Genomic DNA, 24,718 nt, shown 5'->3' on the forward strand with positions numbered 1-24,718 from the left:
GGTAGCCTTTGTATGGCTCAGTACCCGTGAAGTAGCTCTCAGTTTCAAAAAGGTTGCTGACCCTTGATATATAGTATACCCCAATCTTGGGTGATATATCCTAATCAGTAAAATAACAGTCGGCTAAATTCCGCATAGTGATCTCATTAACTGCGTGTTGTTGCTGAAATACATCACACAGACGTCGGGGGAATGTCAAATCATCAGAATATGTAAGATTTATACATTTGGTTAAGTTGAACGCATTTGCTGTTGAATGCAATTCCTATCACATTAACAATTACTGGTTGAAAAATTGCTGTTAGTGTCTTAAATCATACTGCTGTAAAAGTAAAATTTACAAGAGAAATCAATATGCTTAGAATATGGGTTAAGATGGAAAATAATTTTTCCATCCCAATCCCAATCATGTTGATGCAAATTTACAGCAGTGTGGATTCTCAGAAAAAAAGGTTCTCTGACATAAAGATCAGCAATACAGTGCAAATAACATTTAATTTCACATTTATACAAAAAAGGACAGGGCATTTCGATGATAAAATCTGTAGTGAACAATAAGTCGCATCAAAACAAAACCTGGAATTCGGTCATGCTACCTTAAGGTTAAACATTACTTTGTGAGACCACATTATAAAGGCAAAGAATGTCTGCAACAACAATTTTGGGCCCAAATGTTTGAGTGGGCGATCATAGTCAAATAGTCAGTTGTTTTGTGCAAAGTTCCTTGTTCTGAAATAAATACTTTCTGCAATAGCTCATCCAAACATATTCACACAGTCTTTATCGTTCAATGTGTAGAAGAACTGATCATTCTTCTCGTAGGCGCAGGTAGAGGTCAATTGCCTTATAAGCATCCAGAGGAACATCAAGACCATTCTCTGCCATGACAGAGGTGCACAACGTGAAGACATCATCATCACAAGCAATGTCACGTCTGTGAATGCAGTCATTTTCACAGTGGTTGACTTCTTCCTCTGGAATCTGGCACAAATAGTCCTGTGTGTTCTATAATTCTGGCACCAAATACATGACATCGGGACGTCTGTGGGGGACATGGTGGTTTCCTGAGGGCCGAATAAGGTGACAACTATGATGCTGATGTGGCGCGGGGTGAAAATGAGTCTGACACCCCTGTTTTAAGAGATCCGTGTTTTTCTTGCTGCCAGCATCTCATAAAAAGGGTCAGCGCTCACAGCAGCAGTGATGCTCTGTATCCACTTGTCCTTCTCCTCAGGGGTTGGCGCCGAGATGCGGTACACCACATGATTGCCCTCTACCAGGCGGCCGTCCGCCTCCGTTTTGCAGGCTTTCATCAGCTGTCTGCTGTTGTTAGGGATGTACAGTTCAAAGCAGTTAGGCTTCCTGAGATCCTTCACCTCACGGATGCTCAGATTCTCCAGCAGAATGATCACCCTGGGTTTCTTATCCGCAGTATGTTTAAAGTAGTAAAGGCAGTTATCCATCAGGATGAACCACCTCCTTTTCCATGTTTTCACCCGTCCTCCTCCCATTTTGAAGAGCCAACCCTCTCTGTCAGGGTTGAAGAAGGCATTGTTCCCATTGTCTTCAGGAATCTTGAATGGCTCATTCTTTATGCTCTTATAAAGATTTCGGAGGAGATCATCTGGCAGGTTGCCTCCATCATTGATTCCTCGATTCATGGAGATGAACCTGTCCACACTGGGCTTGTCTCACACATTTGGATTATGAAGGCTAGTGTTTAGCATGATTATGGAAAATGAAAGTACATAGCAAGTGTCAATGTTCTGGAAGACTCCAGGATTACATTGACAGTACCTCTGCGCAAAGGCCTCCATCATACTGTCAATCTTTTGTGCTTCTCCTGGCAGACGGAACTGCCTGAGAGCCTGTACCAGGTTGAACCCTACGAATTCATGAAGCCCAAGAAATGTTTGGAGGACTTGGATATTGAAGTCGTCTCTCTCACCCAGGTAATCCCCAATGGCTGTTTTGTTCAGCCCCTCTCCCTTGTATAGGAGCTGGGCGATGTCCTCAGACGTGTGCCGGAGAAGATTGTTTTGTACCATGAACAGGATACCCTTCTTAGGGTCCATGTTGAATTTCTTTCTTCCCATGGCGACATGCCTATTCTTTTCTAAGATTTGGCTGCGTTTGGTGCTGGATTCAAGGACCTCCACTTCCATGAGGGCCTCTCTCAGCGCCTCCCGCAGCCTCTGGATCTCCAGCAGAAGGGCTCCTTTCCTCAGCCGGATGTCCTCAAGTTCAGAGTGCTTCTCTGGACTCAGGTCCATGGAGACTGCAGCAGACAGGAAAAGGAGATCGTCAGCGGGTGTGGAGCTCAGCAGGTTGGCCATCTCTGCCAGTTTGGTTGTTGGTTCAACTCCCATGGCAGAGTAATCGTAACATTGTTAAGCCCTTGAGCAAGTCCCTTAGACCCAAGTGCTCTGACCCCAAACTCTCATCACTTCGGACAAAAGCATATGCTGAATATATGTAATCCCAAAGGGCAGTTACAGAAGACCCCAGGACCGGAGTAACGTGGGAAGCAATTACTGACGCCTGGAAGCTTTGGGGCATGCAAATAAACTGCATCCAAAGGCAAATGGCTAATAAAGAATGCTCTGAATGCCAGGCATTCGTCCAGCAGTGAGATCGTAGAGATAATGAATAAAGATAAAAAGTGTGAATAAAGATAAAACATTTTGATTGTATTTGCGAAGCGATGCTGGATGTGCTGAGCTCGCCGGGAAGGTCATGTGGTCCGCATTCCCTCCCCATGCACACGTGATCAGCTCAATCACACCGAAATTGTCGGTTTGCTGCCCTTCAGGGAAACAATCTAAAGGGTGTTACGGGAAAAGTAATCGATGCAAGAGCCAATGATGTTCTCCTGGTGCCTACCCTTGTTTATGTTATCGTTACTGACACAAACAATGATGAACGATAATAAGCATTTATAAGCCATGATGACCGCACCATTAATGTGGAGTTGCACTAACGTCTGTTTTTATAGCTAACCAGCAAGTCAACCTCTCACCCTGGTAATGCAACAGCGCCGGTTAAACAATACGTTTACACAGAGTGCTTGTGATCAGTGGCCTATACTACGAATCAGGGTTACTGGCTTATCGAGGTAACTTGACGGATTTAAGGTACCACAGTTTAAATGAACTTCATATTTGTTCATCGGGATGTCTGAATCGGTGCTAATCAGTACTACGATGCCAGTTATGCAATGTAGTTTTGATAAAACTTTTCTGTCATTTAACATAAGAGGAAAAAAATAATTATACTGTAGTCAAATTGGCTGATATAAAATCGTTTAAAACTGTGACAAATTTTGCCTTTTTTTACAGTGTATACTTCCAGTCACAAGGTAGCAGATACGGATTTCTGAAATAGCAAAGATAAAGGTCAATGAATAATATCCCTCATCTCTTTTAAAACTATAGGTACGATGCTGTTTTGATATGCTGTCTAGGGTTGGAGTGTAACAGTATTCACGGGAAAGGGGAATGGGATAAAGGGACAAACAGGGTGAGGGCAAGAAGGGAACACCAGTGGACAAAGGGATATTTTTTGTATTTTCATTTTTTTTCATGTATAATACTGACACTGAACAAATAACCCGGTGCAAAAGACTTTGGGAGTGACCACAGCCAAAATAACAAACAAAATCCCCAACTATCAAGTGCGACCCACAGCTAATCTCACCTAAGTGCAAAAGAAAAGGAAACCAAAAGACAAACACTCCACCTCACTCCCTGACCAAATAAACAGAGTCCAACACACACTTGCAAAACAAAATAGCAGTCACTCCCTATGCAGCAATACAATCACACATACATAACTTACACACAAGTCAAAGCAACAAGGGGGCTAGTGAAGACGTAAACCAAAGGAAACCAAGGGGGGAGACAGCAAGCCAAACTGAGGTCGCGGGGGGGGACCGGAGCCTGTCCTTGGAACAACAGGCGTAGGCAGGAACCAACCCTGGGCAGGAGTCAACACTCTGCAGGGCGCAAACACTCACAACTCAGATTTGCCAATTAACCTACCCTGCACACTTTTGGACTGTGGGAGGAAACCGGAGCCCCTGCTGGAAGTCTTTCCCCATTCACCAGATTATATTGCCAGAAGACTGAAAATTAGATATCAAATACTAGAGTGACATAAAAACAAAAAACAAGTTTGCTTGTAATGAGACGCAAAACAGAAGATTATCTCTTTTTATATTTTGAGAAAACATTTTAACATTTATCCAACCGGTCAAATGGTTTAATACTTCATACAGCAGCATTTCTAAACTCATTCCTCAGCCCACCAGACAGCTCCACGTTTTTGCTCTGTCCCAGATCCCTGCATGCATGAACCAAACAGTCACCTTTTACTGCTGTGCTGAGAGCTTGGACAGAGCAAAACTGTGGATCTTTGCAGTGGGGTCCAAGGACTGGGTTGAGAAACCCTGGCATAGAGGAGACTGCAGTGAGAGCCAAGAAAAAAAGAGATTAGAGAGGAAGGTAAAATGCTTCTATTAGCATGGCAAATAAGCTGCAAGTACAGACCCTGTGCTTCCATTACAAACAAAAAGCCTGTATGACCCTCCTAAACACACAAGTCAGATTAACTTAACCAGGGGAAATAAGCATAAAACTTGGCAAAGACTAGACTATGAAAAGGGAAGGTGAACATCATACTTACACAAACTTCTGCTAAAGAAAATGGACAAACCCCTTTTAACTGAATCAAGTTACTTAAGAAAATTAATAATTAAAAAATGAATAATACAAAAATAAATCAATAAAAATTAAGAAAAACACAATCATGCTTTGAACTAATACTGCAGTCAGTCCTAAATATTCCCATGACATTCTTTTCGTCACGATGCACACTCGGTACATACTGGTTGAAAACCATTTATAATCCTTCATGTACCAGTCTATGATGGAGCACCCCAACCTGGGCCGCCCATCCAACATGGCAGATTTCTGCCCCCTGGCCCCGGAGACTAGCAGACTAACCTCAGGAAACAGGGAACCAGGGGGACATGGGCCGCTGACTGGATGGGCGGCTCCAGAATGAGGTGAAGCAGAAGGTAGACTCCACAGCAGAGGACCGAGGAATGTAGACCAAAACCAGGGAACCTGAAGTGGCAAGAACACAAACCAGGACAGACATATAAAACCCAAGCAAAGGCATCAGTGGCACAGCCCACCAGCTTGTGAAAGATGGCTACCTGGCATCATGAATCCCTTAATCAAAAACCTTTGTGATGGCAACTTTGCCACCCAGGACTGATCCCTTCTAAAGACCTCAAGTTTCAATGCAAGGTTTCCGAAATGTTTTGAAACATTAGTCCATGTGACTGCTGTGGTATTGTTCCAGGCAGGGAAAACAACTTAGGAGAACATTTCCGTGCATGTTGGGTGTTTGTGGTACTGTTGGGCTGAGGGGGTAATTGAGTGACTATTAACCTTTGAAATCCAATTATATTATTTAAACAGATTAGTAGTTAGACAGTGTGATTTAGATGAGGATAAGGATGTTTTATTGTCATTACAAAACGTGTTCTATATGAAGGGAACAAAATGAGGCACTCAGATCCGGTGTATTAGCAATAATAAAATAGAAATAAAATTGAAAGAACAATACAATGAATAATATGGTATAATAAATAAAATAAAATAGAATAAAGACATTAAGATAGATTCCATTAGGAGAATTTAACCATGGATGTAAAGTAAGCAGGTGTGAGTGTAGCAGAGATTACTGAGGTCTGTGTGTAATAAAGTATATGTGACACTGGCTGAGGAAGCAGCAACGTGTGTGTGTGCAAAGTCACAGTAATAACCTGCAGCACTGAGGGATCTATTGCAGCGAAGCCCTGACATGTAACACTGGTGATGAATAGCAGTGTTAGATATAGGTATAGTGAGGTACTTATAATTATAGTAGGTGTAGGATCAAGGTCTGGATTAGATTTACATACTGGGCAAATCTAGGTTACACATACACACACAGGTTACATATAAATTTAAATTTAGGGGCAGTGTGTAGCTCGGTGGGCTTTAAGGAAACACAGACTACACATGGAACAGCAATGACTGAGCTGGGGAACGCAGTGAGGGCAGGCATATTTATACACAGCACACTAATCAGCAACAAAACAGGGGTACAGGGTTAGGATGGAGAACTATAATGGGATACAGGAGAATTAGGAGGGTTACAAAGTGCCAGCAGCGACCTCTGCTGGCATGAGTTGGAGGAGACATGAAAAAATAAGAGATTACAGATCATGACAGGAGCAGCAAGCACAGCAACAGTGGGGTCATGCTCAATTATCACACCACATATATAAGAACATAACATAAGAACATAAGAACTATACAAACGAGAGGAGGCCATTCGGCCCATCAAGCTCGCTTGGGGAGAACTAAACTAATAGCTCAGAGTCGTTAAAATCTTATCTAGCTCTGATTTAAAGGAACCCAAGGATTCAGCTTGCACTACATTATCAGGAAGGGTATTCCATACTCTGACTACACGCTGTGTAAAGAAGTGCTTCCTTAAATCCAGCTTGAAGTGTTCTCCCGCTAATTTCCACCTATGGCCACGAGTTCGTGTATTTAAACTAATGCTGAAGTAACTATTTGCTTGAACAGCATCCAAACCTGTTAGAATCTTATATACCTGGATCATGTCCCCCCTCAGTCTCCTTTGCTTGAGACTGAACAGATTTAGCTCAAGTAACCGTTCCTCGTATGACATTCCTCTAAGACCAGGAATAATTTTTGTGGCCCTACGCTGCACCTTTTCTAAGGCCACAATGTCCTTTTTAAGATATGGTGACCAAACCTGCACACAATATTCTAGGTGAGGTCTCACCAAGGAATTGTATAATCTTAGCATTACCTCCCTTGACTTAAACTCCACACACCTGGAGATATACCCCAACATCCTATTGGCCTTTTTTATTGCTTCCCCACACTGGCGAGAATGGGACATGGAAGCATAAACATACACACCAAGGTCTTTCTCATGATCAGCTACCTTTATTTCAGTGACACCCATGAAATACCTGTACTTTATATTTCTGCTCCCTAGATGGAGTACCTTACATTTATCGATGTTAAATTTCATCTGCCAGGTATCGGCCCAGTCACTAATTAAATCAAGATCCCGCTGTAGCTGCTGAGCCACTAATTCAGTATCTGCTACACCACCCACCTTGGTGTCATCTGCAAATTTCACCAGTTTACTGTATATATTGGTATCCATATCATTTATGTAAATTAGGAACAATAGTGGTCCTAAAATCGAACCCTGCGGTACCCCACTATGAACGCAAGCCCACTTTGACATTGTGCCTCTTATAACTACTCGCTGTTTCCTATCTGTTAACCAGTTATCAATCCAGGTCGCTACGGTACCTAAAATACCTGTCGCTTTGAGTTTAAGTAGGAGCCTCTTGTGGGGGACAACATCAAAAGCCTTTTGGAAATCTAAGTAGATGACATCATAGGCCTTCTTATCATCAACTTCCTGAGTAGCTTCCTCAAAAAACTCCAACAGATTTGTTAAACAGGATCTACCTCTCCTAAATCCATGCTGGCTATCCCGCAAAATGTTATTAGAGTCCAGGTAATCTACCATTTTCTCTTTGATTATAGCCTCCATAACTTTACCAGTTATACAAGTTAGACTGATTGGCCTATAGTTAGACAAATTACTTCTATCCCCTTTTTTAAAAATAGGCGTTATGAAGGCGTGCTTCCAATCAGAAGGTACCACACCTTCAGATAAGGATTTTTGAAACAGTAAAGTTAAGGGTCGGCAAATAATATCCCTCATCTCTTTTAACACTATAGGTAAGATGCCATCAGGACCCTGTGATTTATTTATTTTGAGCTTAGCTAGGCTTTGCAAAACATCTGCTTCAGTTATATATATATTAGCTATAGACAATGCTGGATAGGTAATAACTGGTAAATTACTAAGGTCCTCAACAGTGAATACCCGTGCAAAACTATCATTGAACTCATTTACTATATCAATGTCGTTTACTATTATAAGACCCTTACTATCCTGCAGATTAGTAATTTCAGGTTTTAGAGCTCTTTTAGAGTTAAAATACTGGAAGAAACTTTTAACATCATCCTTAGCTTCCAATGCAACCATCCTTTCGACATTTCTTTTAGCTCGTCTAATATCATTTTTTAACTCAGTCTGTAGACTTAGATATTCCTGCTTAATTCTGTCAACGTCAGTTATTTTCCATTGCTGGAACAAAGCCCTTTTCCTCCTTACTTTATGCTTTATTTCCCTAGTAAACCACCTAGGTTGCAATTTCCTAGATTTATTCTTGCTGGAAACAGGTATGAAGTCCTCTTGCACTTGCAATAATGTGCTTTTAAAAAATTCCCAGGCCTCTTCAACAGTTTTGTTATTTAACTCCATCCAGTTCACAGTTTCTAGTTTTAGTCTCATACACTTAAAGTCAGCCTTCCTAACATTATATATTTTTGATTTGGACTTAGCTCTTCGAACACTAAACTTAACCTCAAATTTGACCATGTTATGATCGCTACTGTCAAGTGGTTCTAAAACGTCTAATTTACCAATCCTGTCCTGGTTATTAGAGAGAACAAGATCAAGAATGGCATCTCCCCTGGTAGGGGTGTTAACAAACTGAGTAAAAAAACAATCCTGTACTAATTCCACCATCTCCAGTTCATTTTCTGAAGAGCCAGTGACAATGTCCCACTGCATTCCTGGTAGATTAAAATCACCCATAACTACCACATCATTTTTATTGCTCATAGTCCTAATATCACTGTATAACAATCTGCTTTCCTCAGCAGCTATATTAGGTGTTCTGTAACAAACACCGACAATTAGGCTATTTGAGTTTTTAGCATCTAATTTTACCCATATTGCTTCCGTAGTTTTATTTATATCAGTAAGTTCCCTTGCCTGCAAGTTTTCCTTTACATATACTGCAACACCACCTCCCTTTTTTCCTATACGATCCTTACGGAACAACGTGTAACCATCCATATTATATTCTTGTCCATCCTTTTCACTCAACCACGTTTCAGTTACTCCTATAATATCATAAGAGTCCGATGAGATAAAAGCCTCTAAATCATGAATTTTATTCCTAATACTTCTGGCGTTTAAATACAGACAACAAAGGGTAGGCCTATTACGGTGCCCACTTACAATATGATTATTTGGGGCTTTCCGTTTCCCCCCACTGACATAGTTAACTAACCTCCCTGCCCCCCCAGTCCCTAGTTTAAACATTCCTCAACTACTCTACACATACGCCTCCCCAATACACTGGTTCCCCTCTGGTTCAGGTGCAACCCATCCGGCTTGAACAGGTCCCACCTGTTCCAGAAGGTCCTCCAATGCCCCATAAACCTAAACCCCTCTTTCCTACACCATCCTTTTAGCCACGCATTTAATTTCCTTATCTCAGCTAACTTAGCCTGACTTGCACGTGGCACGGGGAGTATTTCGGAGAATACCACCGTGGACGTTCTGCTTCTAAGCTTATTGGCAACTTCTATAAATTTATCCTGCAGAACAGCCCTTCTACCCTTGCCTATGTCGTTGGTGCCAACATGCACCACGACAACTGGATCCACCCCAGCTGGGGCCAAAAACTTATCCACACGATCTGGAAGGTCTCCTACCTGGGCACCAGGCAGGCAAGACACCGTACGGGACCCTCTATCACGCGTGCACACATAACTGTCTACTCCCCTAATAATGGAATCCCCCACTACCACAACCTCCCTCTTCCTGGGGGGAGGGGGCTCCTCAGTGCCCAAGGGCCCACCTGCCTCCCCAGTCCGTTCCGGCTCTAAAGCTGGAAGAACCTGAAACCTGTTCGACACAGTCACCTCAGGTGATGCCGCCTCTGCAACGTGTGTACGCCCCTTCCTGCGTCTACGACCTACGGTCACCCAGCTCTCTCGACCTCTCTGCTCTTCATTCTCCCCCCTCCCGGCTAGTGGCGTACACACCTTCTCCCTAAAAGGCGTATTAACTTGCTCCTCTAACTCACTGTTGCATTGGATGAGAGCCAGTTGCTCCTCAAGGCCGCGAACCTTGACCATGAGCGAGTCCACTAGCTTACATCGCTCGCAGATGAAGTCCGACTGGACACTAACGTCCAGAAGGGCAAACATGTTGCAAACGCAACACTGAGCCGGCCCCATAATTAACTAACTCACTATGACCCCGTACTCCCAGCCCAGTAAATTTATATAGCGTATTTAACTTTAAAGATTAATTCGCGTACCGTTAAATGCAATAAAGTGCCGAGTACGCTAAAATAAGTTACTTGGGTTGAAACGGAACTTAATTCTTATTTTTATTTAAAATTTTAAATCCGATAAATTTACTACTACTTACCAAAAGAACTTCTGCCTGAACCAAGTATGAACTAAAAACAAAACGAAATCGAAGTTGCTCTTGGGAGGTCGAAAAACCACAAAAACCCCCTCACAGCAGGCTACTGCCGGAGCGGGGAAAAAAGTGGAAAATGTCCTCCCGGCCCCGACTGGCGACCGGGCAAAGCTCAGGAGCAACTGTCCTTTTCTGGCGCTGAGTAACGTTACCGACGTTAGATATTATTAGCTATTTCGCCCCGCCGGTGTTTTTTACGGAGTTAAACGCGAACAGAAAACGCAGCTCACTGCCCGTAACAATCGCGCTGTTAATAAACAGACAGGACAGACAAGCACTCACGCCGACCAAAATAAGAACAATAAATAGAAATAACACAGCCACCCACTAAACAATTAAAGCACACAAACACTCAGAAAATACGTTCCAAACACCCCAAAAACAATCACAAACAATCCCAAAACAATCGCTGCAGCTCAACACCACTCTCTCACAGTATCCCAGCAATCTCTCGCAGCAATCCCAGGATGCCCAGGGTCAGCCTCCTATGAGAAAACATTATGAAAATCTGTTCCCAAAAATTGTTCAAACATCAGCTTGACTGAAACATATGACTGGTTGTATCTAGGCTACACTGGCACTGACAGCAGAGTGTAACAAATTACCAGCTACGACATATATCTGATGATTCAGAAGAAAGACAAATTGAAGAAACAAAGTGGTTAATTGTATAATAATCAAATCATTTCATAATCATGTAATACATAATATGTCACGATGGGAAGAGGGACAATCAAAGAGCAGCCTTGTGGGTTTTATTGCTGAACCAAAAGACATGAATAGAACCCAAGAGGAGGAGGAGAGCACAAATAGGAGGGAGGGAGGAAGGAATAAGCAGGAGGAGTTGGGGAGAATCTACTAACACGGGGAGCAGAGAGGGGTCCTCCTCCTTTTTGGGTGAAACTAATTGCTTGTGACATGGTAAGAGGCAACTTCTTTCTTGAGAGAATTTCTTTAAAGGGCAAGACAACCAAAGCTGTAAATCTAACAGGAAAAAATACCCTTTGTAGAATTCTATGTGAAGACCCTCTGGGCCAGGTGCCCTGCCGCTCTGCATTGTTTTCTTTGTATGTACAACTTTGTACTCCATAATTTTAATATTTTATCACGAAGCCTGAAGAGCAATATGAACTATATCATGCTTTAAGTAAATTGTCTCATCCTTTATTAGATTTAAACACAAACACAATCCACAGCAAACTGTACTTACAGCCTTCATCCTGCTCTTCAGTCTCTGACGTGCTGCATCTAAATGGGGACTCGTCAAAAAGCCAAGTGGAGCTGTCATGAATGAAGGCCTTATTGAAGCTTCCCCTGACTGACAGCAGGTTAGTCTCTCATTTGACTAAAGTATATTTAACTTCTACAGAACTTTGCAGGCTCATCTAGGATGGAGAATTTCTGCTGCTGAGCGCATTTTGACCTTGAGGAGCAACTGGCTCTCATCCAATGCAACAGTGAGTTAGAGGAGCAAGTTAATACGCCTTTTAGGGAGAAGGTGTGTACGCCACTAGCCGGGAGGGGGGAGAATGAAGAGCAGAGAGGTCGAGAGAGCTGGGTGACCGTAGGTTGTAGATGCAGGAAAGGGCGTACACACGTTGCAGAGGCGGCATCACCTGAGGTGACTGTGTCGAACAGGTTTCAGGTTCTTCCAGCTTTAGAACCGGAACGGACTGGGGAGGCAGGTGGGCCCTTGGGCACTGAGGAGCCCCCTCCCCCCAGGAAGAGGGAGGTTGTGGTAGTGGGGGATTCCATTATTAGGGGAGTAGACAGTTATGTGTGCACGCGTGATAGAGGGTCCCGTACGGTGTCTTGCCTGCCTGGTGCCCAGGTAGGAGACCTTCCAGATCGTGTGGATAAGCTTTTGGCGCCAGTTGGGGTGGATCCAGTTGTCGTGGTGCATGTTGGCACCAACGACATAGGCAAGGGTAGAAGGGCTGTTCTGCAGGATAAATTTATAGAAGTCGCCAATAAGCTTAGAAGCAGAACGTCCACGGTGGTATTCTCCGAAATACTCCCCGTGCCACGTGCAAGTCAGGCTAAGTTAGCTGAGATAAGGAAATTAAATGCGTGGCTAAAAGGATGGTGTAGGAAAGAGGGGTTTAGGTTTATGGGGCATTGGAGGACCTTCTGGAACAGGTGGGACCTGTTCAAGCCGGATGGGTTGCACCTGAACCAGAGGGGAACCAGTGTATTGGGGAGGCGTATGTGTAGAGTAGTTGAGGAATGTTTAAACTAGGGACTGGGGGGGCAGGGAGGTTAGTTAACTATGTCAGTGGGGGGAAACGGAAAGCCACAAATAATCATATTGTAAGTGGGCACCGTAATAGGCCTACCCTTTGTTGTCTGTATTTAAACGCCAGAAGTATTAGGAATAAAATTCATGATTTAGAGGCTTTTATCTCATCGGACTCTTATGATATTATAGGAATAACTGAAACGTGGTTGAGTGAAAAGGATGGACAAGAATATAATATGGATGGTTACACGTTGTTCCGTAAGGATCGTATAGGAAAAAAGGGAGGTGGTGTTGCAGTATATGTAAAGGAAAACTTGCAGGCAAGGGAACTTACTGATATAAATAAAACTACGGAAGCAATATGGGTAAAATTAGATGCTAAAAACTCAAATAGCCTAATTGTCGGTGTTTGTTACAGAACACCTAATATAGCTGCTGAGGAAAGCAGATTGTTATACAGTGATATTAGGACTATGAGCAATAAAAATGATGTGGTAGTTATGGGTGATTTTAATCTACCAGGAATGCAGTGGGACATTGTCACTGGCTCTTCAGAAAATGAACTGGAGATGGTGGAATTAGTACAGGATTGTTTTTTTACTCAGTTTGTTAACACCCCTACCAGGGGAGATGCCATTCTTGATCTTGTTCTCTCTAATAACCAGGACAGGATTGGTAAATTAGACGTTTTAGAACCACTTGACAGTAGCGATCATAACATGGTCAAATTTGAGGTTAAGTTTAGTGTTCGAAGAGCTAAGTCCAAATCAAAAATATATAATGTTAGGAAGGCTGACTTTAAGTGTATGAGACTAAAACTAGAAACTGTGAACTGGATGGAGTTAAATAACAAAACTGTTGAAGAGGCCTGGGAATTTTTTAAAAGCACATTATTGCAAGTGCAAGAGGACTTCATACCTGTTTCCAGCAAGAATAAATCTAGGAAATTGAAACCTAGGTGGTTTACTAGGGAAATAAAGTATAAAGTAAGGAGGAAAAGGGCTTTGTTCCAGCAATGGAAAATAACTGATGATGACAGAATTAAGCAGGAATATCTAAGTCTACAGGCTGAGTTAAAAAATGATATTAGACGAGCTAAAAGAAATGTCGAAAGGATGGTTGCATTGGAAGCTAAGGATGACGTTAAAAGTTTCTTCCAGTATTTTAACTCTAAAAGAGCTCTAAAACCTGAAATTACTAATCTGCAGGATAGTAAGGGTCTTATAATAGTAAACGACATTATATATATTATGTGGTACCTTGGGCGGAGCTTAATTCTCCGCTTCTGACGTCATAAGAGGAAGTAGCGTATCCTTGATTCTGATTGGTCGAGAGTTTATGCCCATATATGGTATCAATACATGCTTATGCCACGTTTTGCCGATAGGGGGCGACATGGTTTTGGGAGATTGCCGTTATGTCCATATATGGTATCAATACATGCTTATGCCACGTGTTGCCGATAGGGGGGTTTGGGGGATTAAACTTTAATAGAATAAAAATACATTACATGTATTTTATTAATGTGCTTTTTTGATTACGTTTTTAAGGTATAATAAAACATAGAGCAGGATAATGGCAAGCTAGCGCATACACGTTCAGCGGGGGCGTCCGTCCGGCCCCGTGTTGTTAGTAAGCACCGCGGCGTATTTTAAAAGAAAGCACCCAAATGTTTTAAAAGAAGAAAGCACCAAAAGAAGGAAAACCCTTAGTGTTATTTTAAAAGAAAAAGCAGGGTGAATTTAAACAAACATGCCCGAAAGAAGCAGCAGAAGAGCAAATGTAAACAAGCGAAAACAATAAACGTACACCCCGTCGTTTTAAAAGAAGCGATCACTCATTACATTTAACCAACACGAAAGACTTTAGTTATATTTACCAGGTTGGAGAAAGCATGCAAGCGGCAAACTTTTAGAAGAAATAGGACGAAACGATCCCGGAGCACTGCCACATGCGCCTACTCTGTTTGAACAACGCGGGTCGGAATGGACGATCGCTAGTCCGGCGTTTGGCGCATGCGCACCATCGCCGACTCCCCTTTCAAAATGGCGACGCCGGCGGAGCGCCTGTTTTAGCAAATAAAACCCCTATAACCGTAATGTTTTTAAGTAATGAAGCACTTTTCTGTCAATGTGAATAATAAAGTAAAGCGCTCTGAGCATTTTCGATAGCAATAATCAGGAAATAACGCGGTTAATTCTTGTTTAAACGAATGCATGCTCTCACTCTTGTGTGGCGCACGCGCGTAGATCCACACAGCATTTCCTTTATTGAGCCAGCTCGTTGCGTGAAGCAGCTGTCAAATGGCTACCAGCGGAAATTGTTGTCGTGATGCGAACCGTTGGCCTGGATTGTGAGAAGCATGCCGCCATTCTGGCAGAATGCACACTAATTCTATATTTCATATGCTTATTTGTAAATAGTGTAAAATAATCTATTTCTAATTTAAATAAAAGTCGATCTCTAACCCCCCGGATTGCTTAGCTACAATTAGCTAAATTTATCTACGTATGGTTAATCAAAAGGTATAAACAGAACTTGAAAAGATGTATGACAACACATGCTGATCTTTTATTTCAAATAAGCCTCTTTAACCTCATCGTTTTTAAGCAATGAAACTCTTTTCGGCTAATGTGTTATTTAAAATAAAACATCTTAAGCATTTCGACAACAAGAATCAAGGAATAACGCTGGCGATCCTTGTTAAAATAACTCTCCATGTCGCGCTTGTGCTGGCAGCCACGACACCCACACACCACTGTCTTTTATTGAAAACAGCTGAGGCAAGTCGTTTTCGGAACTGTAAAGTGTGTATACAATAAGTAAACGTATGTAAAAGAAGTATAAAATGTGTTATAAAGCACATAGCCAACATTAATTAATAAAGAATTTAAGCATAATACCCCAGACGTACCACGGCCTATAGCCGGTAGAAAGAGAGCTATCCTACGGCCTACAAGATAAAAGCATATGGCACCAAATTGGAATCAGTAGTCTTTAAAAGAATAAAATACATTATATGAATTTATCAATGCGACATTTTAAATACGTTTTAAGGCATAATAATTTTAAGGGGTCACCGGATGCGTCGAGCTTTTCTAGCTAGAGAGGAAAGAGAGTCGGGCAGTTTTGAATGGTAAAAGCAGTAGTTGTGTATTGTTAACGGTTTATTTTTAACAAAATGTCCTATTTTATAACGATAAAAACACAGCAATCCTGTTTTATGGGTATTTATGCGTATTGCATGTCTAGACATGTCGATCAGCTAATGGCCGCGGCAGTGAGCGATAAGCCTACGAGAAGGAAGCGTCAATTGACAAATTGACAAATTGTTGCAGAGTGCGTGTAACATCTCGTTTAACCGCTGGTCCTGAGTGTGACAAGCAGACAGACAGCATTCACGCACCGGCAGAAAGCACATTACGTCTATTTGTTAATCTGTTTTATTCGTAAATAGTATAAAATAATATATGTCTAATTGAAATAAAAGTCGATGTCTAACACCACAGCTCTGGGACTCTAGCATAGCCCCGGGCGCCCCGCTGCGGGCCTGTGGGGCTGGATGAAGTATCTAACTTCAATTGCTTAATCAGCGGGGTAAAGTGCCGTAACTTAAACGGGGGTATGACACATTAGTATAAAGTTTTAAGCCAATAAGATTTAATTAATAAAATAATTTAGTTGTATTTTGTTAGTTTTATTTTCAATAAAACACACCCAGCACATTATTAATGTAATAGATGCAGGAACTAGTGAGCGGTACTTCAAAAACATTTAAAAAACTTTGTTAGACTAATACCTTAGTTATTTTAATAATTTAAGGGATAAAAACATTTGTAGTGTTTGTCAATGTGTTATTTTAAGTAAATGCGTTATTTTCCAACGCCAAAACCCCTGTCATGTTTTAAGTGAGAAATGATATGGACTAGCAACTGTCTCTGGGGGGAGCAACCCCGGTTAGGTACTATTAAGCAGCATTTAGTGACATGCATCAAAACACATTTTTAAAAACTTTGAAAGAATAAAGTCTTAGTTATTTTAATAAATACGTTTTTCAGTAAATGTTTATTCACGCGCATGCACACAAACACACACACACACACCCCGGAGGTCGGGGGGCTTTAGAGTTTAACTTTAGGTTGCTGATCGCAATGTGTGACCAAACCCCAAAGCACCCTAACTTAGTCGTTTACTAACTTATCGCGAAAAACAGACAGAAATAGACTTGTAAATTCTAAAGAAAAGACATTAACTGTTTTTTGTTAATGTTTAAAGGTATACAAACTACAGTTGTATCGGACACGCACACAAAAACACTAAAAGAGTTTTGCTCAGTCAAAAAAAAAAACACCAAACATATATTGTTCACGCTTTTTATTAAAATGTATAAGGATTGTTTTGTTATAGCGAAATTTTTAATTAATATGAGTGTGATATAAGTCATTTAGGCAACAAGATTTGAGGAAGAACCTAAATAGCAGCTAGAAATGACCGACCAGGCAGGCAGAAGTGTGCTTTCCTTATCTCACAAGTCATGGAAGGCGGGGATGGGGGGCACATAAGTGGGGGGGGGGGGGGGGTAGGAACTGTGGAATCAGGCAAGGGTGTAAGAATTTAGGATATAGTCTTGTTATTTTAAAGAAGGTGTACATGATTATTTTAATTGCATTTAATAGGAACCAGTAAGCTGCATTTAGCACCATGCTGCAAATACACATTAAAAACCTTAAAGAATAAGGTCTTAGTTATTTTAATAAAGACACCCTACAAGGTGCCCACGACCCCAGCTTATATAATCTACAAGCTTGATCTGAGATGCTTGCTGGAGTACAATGCTAAGTTGACAACGGTAACGGGGCTGCAGCCTGTTTGATAGTTAATGAAACAGTTCAAATTCAACAGTGTCAGTAGTCATCCACTATGCAGGGAGACTACAGATTGACTATAACGACCCGTTTATCTGCTGTCATTATTTATTTATTTATTTTTGACAGAATAAAGCCTTAGTTATTTTAATAAATATGTTTTTTCAGTAAATGTGTATTCATGCTCATGTGCACAAACAGACACACACACACATCGGTGGTCAGGGGCTTTAGAGTTTAACTTTAGGTCTGTGAAAGTATAGGACCGCGATGTGTATACAGGCCCCAAAACACATTAACTTAGTCGTTCATGAGTCTTATTGTGAAAAACCACGCAAAATGGACATGTAAATTTTAAAGAAAAGACATTAACTGCTTTTGTTAATGTTTAAATGTATAAAAACTTTAGATGTAGTTGTTAAACAGTCAAACAAAAATGTGTTATTTTAAAGTAGTATAAAATATAACCTTAACTTTGGACGCAAAATGAACAACCTACAAACACAGACAGACACACACACACACAGCAAAGCCCCAAGAATGCGCACAAGCACACAACCATAGGTGGGCTTTTAGAGTTTGCTCAATCAAAAAACATCAGACCCATATAGTTTACGTTTTTTATTAAAATGTGTAAGGATCGCTCTGTTAGAGCGCAATTTTAAATTAGTATGATTGTGATATAAGTCATTTAGGCAACAAGATTTGAGGAAGAACCTAAGTAACGGCTACAAATGATCGACCAGGCAGACAGAAGTCTGCTTTTCTTATCTCGCAAGTCATGGAAGTGTAGGCGGGAAAGTGTCTGCTTTGAAATAAATGAAAGAGATGTTTCTTTGGCATGTTATGCTTGCCTGCTAGGATTGTGACTGTTGCAAACACCCCCTCCTCATATAAACTAATAGTGTTGAGCCAATTTTTCTGGCCATTTAAGAAAAGCAGCTAAAGTTTTTATACATTTCAACATTAACAAAAGCTGTTAATGTCTTTTCTTTAAAATTTACAAGTCTATTTTGTCGGTTTTTCACAATAAGACTCATGAACGACTAAGTTAATATGTTTTGGGGTCTGAATACACATAACGATCCTATACTTTCACTGACCTAAAGTTAAACTCTAAAGCCCCTGGCCACCGGTGTGTGTGTGTGTTTGTGCACATGAGTATGAACAACCATGTACTGGAAAAAAACGTATTTATTAAAATAACTAAGGCTTTATTCTGTCAAAATTCTTAAAAAATAAGGACCAAAGGTTAAATGGGGTACTATAGTCACTCTCTAGTCTCCCTGCATGCAGGCTGCATCTCAGTTACCATTGTCAACTTAACATGGTACTCCATCTAGCCTCTCAAATCATGATAGTAGACGCTATAAGCTTGGGCCGTGGTGTACCTTGTAGGATGTCTTTATTAAAATAACTATGCCTGATTCCACAGTTCCTACACCCGCCTACACTTCCATGACTTGCGAGATAAGAAAAGCAGACTTCTGTCTGCCTGGTCGATCATTTGTAGCCGTTACTTAGGTTCTTCCTCAAATCTTGTTGCCTAAATGACTTATATCACAATCATACTAATTTAAAATTGCGCTCTAACAGAGCGATCCTTACACATTTTAATAAAAAACGTAAACTATATGGGTCTGATGTTTTTTGATTGAGCAAACTCTAAAAGCCCACCTATGGTTGTGTGCTTGTGCGCATTCTTGGGGCTTTGCTGTGTGTGTGTGTGTCTGTCTGTGTTTGTAGGTTGTTCATTTTGCGTCCAAAGTTAAGGTTATATTTTATACTACTTTAAAATAACACATTTTTGTTTGACTGTTTAACAACTACATCTAAAGTTTTTATACATTTAAACATTAACAAAAGCAGTTAATGTCTTTTCTTTAAAATTTACATGTCCATTTTGCGTGGTTTTTCACAATAAGACTCATGAACGACTAAGTTAATGTGTTTTGGGGCCTGTATACACATCGCGGTCCTATACTTTCACAGACCTAAAGTTAAACTCTAAAGCCCCTGACCACCGATGTGTGTGTGTGTCTGTTTGTGCACATGAGCATGAATACACATTTACTGAAAAAACATATTTATTAAAATAACTAAGGCTTTATTCTGTCAAAAATAAATAAATAAATAATGACAGCAGATAAACGGGTCGTTATAGTCAATCTGTAGTCTCCCTGCATAGTGGATGACTACTGACACTGTTGAATTTGAACTGTTTCATTAACTATCAAACAGGCTGCAGCCCCGTTACCGTTGTCAACTTAGCATTGTACTCCAGCAAGCATCTCAGATCAAGCTTGTAGATTATATAAGCTGGGGTCGTGGGCACCTTGTAGGGTGTCTTTATTAAAATAACTAAGACCTTATTCTTTAAGGTTTTTAATGTGTATTTGCAGCATGGTGCTAAATGCAGCTTACTGGTTCCTATTAAATGCAATTAAAATAATCATGTACACCTTCTTTAAAATAACAAGACTATATCCTAAATTCTTACACCCTTGCCTGATTCCACAGTTCCTACCCCCCCCCCCCCCCCACTTATGTGCCCCCCATCCCCGCCTTCCATGACTTGTGAGATAAGGAAAGCACACTTCTGCCTGCCTGGTCGGTCATTTCTAGCTGCTATTTAGGTTCTTCCTCAAATCTTGTTGCCTAAATGACTTATATCACACTCATATTAATTAAAAATTTCGCTATAACAAAACAATCCTTATACATTTTAATAAAAAGCGTGAACAATATATGTTTGGTGTTTTTTTTTTTGACTGAGCAAAACTCTTTTAGTGTTTTTGTGTGCGTGTCCGATACAACTGTAGTTTGTATACCTTTAAACATTAACAAAAAACAGTTAATGTCTTTTCTTTAGAATTTACAAGTCTATTTCTGTCTGTTTTTCGCGATAAGTTAGTAAACGACTAAGTTAGGGTGCTTTGGGGTTTGGTCACACATTGCGATCAGCAACCTAAAGTTAAACTCTAAAGCCCCCCGACCTCCGGGGTGTGTGTGTGTGTGTTTGTGTGCATGCGCGTGAATAAACATTTACTGAAAAACGTATTTATTAAAATAACTAAGACTTTATTCTTTCAAAGTTTTTAAAAATGTGTTTTGATGCATGTCACTAAATGCTGCTTAATAGTACCTAACCGGGGTTGCTCCCCCCAGAGACAGTTGCTAGTCCATATCATTTCTCACTTAAAACATGACAGGGGTTTTGGCGTTGGAAAATAACGCATTTACTTAAAATAACACATTGACAAACACTACAAATGTTTTTATCCCTTAAATTATTAAAATAACTAAGGTATTAGTCTAACAAAGTTTTTTAAATGTTTTTGAAGTACCGCTCACTAGTTCCTGCATCTATTACATTAATAATGTGCTGGGTGTGTTTTATTGAAAATAAAACTAACAAAATACAACTAAATTATTTTATTAATTAAATCTTATTGGCTTAAAACTTTATACTAATGTGTCATACCCCCGTTTAAGTTACGGCACTTTACCCCGCTGATTAAGCAATTGAAGTTAGATACTTCATCCAGCCCCACAGGCCCGCAGCGGGGCGCCCGGGGCTATGCTAGAGTCCCAGAGCTGTGGTGTTAGACATCGACTTTTATTTCAATTAGACATATATTATTTTATACTATTTACGAATAAAACAGATTAACAAATAGACGTAATGTGCTTTCTGCCGGTGCGTGAATGCTGTCTGTCTGCTTGTCACACTCAGGACCAGCGGTTTAAACGAGATGTTACACGCACTCTGCAACAATTTGTCAATTTGTCAATTGACGCTTCCTTCTCGTAGGCTTATCGCTCACTGCCGCGGCCATTAGCTGATCGACATGTCTAGACATGCAATACGCATAAATACCCATAAAACAGGATTGCTGTGTTTTTATCGTTATAAAATAGGACATTTTGTTAAAAATAAACCGTTAACAATACACAACTACTGCTTTTACCATTCAAAACTGCCCGACTCTCTTTCCTCTCTAGCTAGAAAAGCTCGACGCATCCGGTGACCCCTTAAAATTATTATGCCTTAAAACGTATTTAAAATGTCGCATTGATAAATTCATATAATGTATTTTATTCTTTTAAAGACTACTGATTCCAATTTGGTGCCATATGCTTTTATCTTGTAGGCCGTAGGATAGCTCTCTTTCTACCGGCTATAGGCCGTGGTACGTCTGGGGTATTATGCTTAAATTCTTTATTAATTAATGTTGGCTATGTGCTTTATAACACATTTTATACTTCTTTTACATACGTTTACTTATTGTATACACACTTTACAGTTCCGAAAACGACTTGCCTCAGCTGTTTTCAATAAAAGACAGTGGTGTGTGGGTGTCGTGGCTGCCAGCACAAGCGCGACATGGAGAGTTATTTTAACAAGGATCGCCAGCGTTATTCCTTGATTCTTGTTGTCGAAATGCTTAAGATGTTTTATTTTAAATAACACATTAGCCGAAAAGAGTTTCATTGCTTAAAAACGATGAGGTTAAAGAGGCTTATTTGAAATAAAAGATCAGCATGTGTTGTCATACATCTTTTCAAGTTCTGTTTATACCTTTTGATTAACCATACGTAGATAAATTTAGCTAATTGTAGCTAAGCAATCCGGGGGGTTAGAGATCGACTTTTATTTAAATTAGAAATAGATTATTTTACACTATTTACAAATAAGCATATGAAATATAGAATTAGTGTGCATTCTGCCAGAATGGCGGCATGCTTCTCACAATCCAGGCCAACGGTTCGCATCACGACAACAATTTCCGCTGGTAGCCATTTGACAGCTGCTTCACGCAACGAGCTGGCTCAATAAAGGAAATGCTGTGTGGATCTACGCGCGTGCGCCACACAAGAGTGAGAGCATGCATTCGTTTTAAACAAGAATTAACCGCGTTATTTCCTGATTATTGCTATCGAAAATGCTCAGAGCGCTTTACTTTATTATTCACATTGACAGAAAAGTGCTTCATTACTTAAAAACATTACGGTTATAGGGGTTTTATTTGCTAAAACAGGCGCTCCGCCGGCGTCGCCATTTTGAAAGGGGAGTCGGCGATGGTGCGCATGCGCCAAACGCCGGACTAGCGATCGTCCATTCCGACCCGCGTTGTTCAAACAGAGTAGGCGCATGTGGCAGTGCTCCGGGATCGTTTCGTCCTATTTCTTCTAAAAGTTTGCCGCTTGCATGCTTTCTCCAACCTGGTAAATATAACTAAAGTCTTTCGTGTTGGTTAAATGTAATGAGTGATCGCTTCTTTTAAAACGACGGGGTGTACGTTTATTGTTTTCGCTTGTTTACATTTGCTCTTCTGCTGCTTCTTTCGGGCATGTTTGTTTAAATTCACCCTGCTTTTTCTTTTAAAATAACACTAAGGGTTTTCCTTCTTTTGGTGCTTTCTTCTTTTAAAACATTTGGGTGCTTTCTTTTAAAATACGCCGCGGTGCTTACTAACAACACGGGGCCGGACGGACGCCCCCGCTGAACGTGTATGCGCTAGCTTGCCATTATCCTGCTCTATGTTTTATTATACCTTAAAAACGTAATCAAAAAAGCACATTAATAAAATACATGTAATGTATTTTTATTCTATTAAAGTTTAATCCCCCAAACCCCCCTATCGGCAACACGTGGCATAAGCATGTATTGATACCATATATGGACATAACGGCAATCTCCCAAAACCATGTCGCCCCCTATCGGCAAAACGTGGCATAAGCATGTATTGATACCATATATGGGCATAAACTCTCGACCAATCAGAATCAAGGATACGCTACTTCCTCTTATGACGTCAGAAGCGGAGAATTAAGCTCCGCCCAAGGTACCACATAATATATATGACATTGATATAGTAAATGAGTTCAATGATAGTTTTGCACGGGTATTCACTGTTGAGGACCTTAGTAATTTACCAGTTATTACCTATCCAGCATTGTCTATAGCTAATATATATATAACTGAAGCAGATGTTTTGCAAAGCCTAGCTAAGCTCAAAATAAATAAATCCCAATGTCCCATTCTCGCCAGTGTGGGGAAGCAATAAAAAAGGCCAATAGGATGTTGGGGTATATCTCCAGGTGTGTGGAGTTTAAGTCAAGGGAGGTAATGCTAAGATTATACAATTCCTTGGTGAGACCTCACCTAGAATATTGTGTGCAGGTTTGGTCACCATATCTTAAAAAGGACATTGTGGCCTTAGAAAAGGTGCAGCGTAGGGCCACAAAAATGATTCCTGGTCTTAGAGGAATGTCATACGAGGAACGGTTACTTGAGCTAAATCTGTTCAGTCTCAAGCAAAGGAGACTGAGGGGGGACATGATCCAGGTATATAAGATTCTAACAGGTTTGGATGCTGTTCAACCAAATAGTTACTTCAGCATTAGTTTAAATACACAAACTCGTGGCCATAGGTGGAAATTAGCGGGAGAACATTTCAAGCTGGATTTAAGGAAGCACTTCTTTACACAGCGTGTAGTCAGAGTATGGAATAGCCTTCCTGATAATGTAGTGCAAGCTGAATCCTTGGGTTCCTTTAAATCAGAGCTAGATAAGATTTTAACGACTCTGAGCTATTAGTTTAGTTCTCCCCAAGCGAGCTTGATGGGCCGAATGGCCTCCTCTCGTTTGTATAGTTCTTATGTTCTTATGTTCTTATAAGAAGAAATTCTCAGAGGGAGATACGAGTCCTAGGTGCCTGCTGGGTACATATTGAAGACAGAGTTAGGACCGACTCCAATAATTCTGCACTGTCTCCCAGATTAGGGGAAAAATTATATTTTACTGAATATTTCATTTATGGAATTTTACCTTAGACTTGGCCAGCAGCCATGTGGATAGATTTCAGAACTACAGACGGTCTGTGGGTTGGGGGGGACAGGCAGGTTGGCCGGTGGGGGCACGCGGAATGCTCCTGGGGGTGTGGTGGGTGTGCTTATATGATTTACAGGAGCCGAGGCTAACAAAGGCACTAAACTGCACAAACAGCCTCCTGTACGAAGTTTTACATGAAAAGGGGCCATGGGCTTGTTGGCGCCATGTTTCTTAGCAGACTGACTAATACAGCCAACTGGACCATCTACCTCTTCAAAAACATCAAAATGGGGTCAAAATGGCCCCATCTGTGTT

At 40.8% G+C, this 24,718-nt stretch overlaps 1 protein-coding gene across 1 annotated transcript; it reads right to left on the bottom strand.

Moving 5' to 3' along the window:
* Window positions 1–359: 359 nt before the first annotated feature.
* LOC125730400 (cytohesin-2-like) lies at window positions 360–5,139 on the bottom strand. Its single transcript, XM_049005790.1, has 2 exons — window positions 5,004–5,139; window positions 360–2,278 (listed from the first exon to the last, which is right to left on the bottom strand). The coding sequence occupies exon 2, from the start codon at window positions 2,271–2,273 to the stop codon at window positions 1,692–1,694; it is 582 nt and encodes a 193-aa protein (XP_048861747.1). The 5' UTR covers window positions 2,274–2,278; window positions 5,004–5,139; the 3' UTR covers window positions 360–1,691.
* Window positions 5,140–24,718: the final 19,579 nt, after the last annotated feature.

The sequence above is a fragment of the Brienomyrus brachyistius genome, unplaced genomic scaffold, assembly GCF_023856365.1.
Source record: "Brienomyrus brachyistius isolate T26 unplaced genomic scaffold, BBRACH_0.4 scaffold1231, whole genome shotgun sequence".
Taxonomy (NCBI): domain Eukaryota; kingdom Metazoa; phylum Chordata; class Actinopteri; order Osteoglossiformes; family Mormyridae; genus Brienomyrus; species Brienomyrus brachyistius.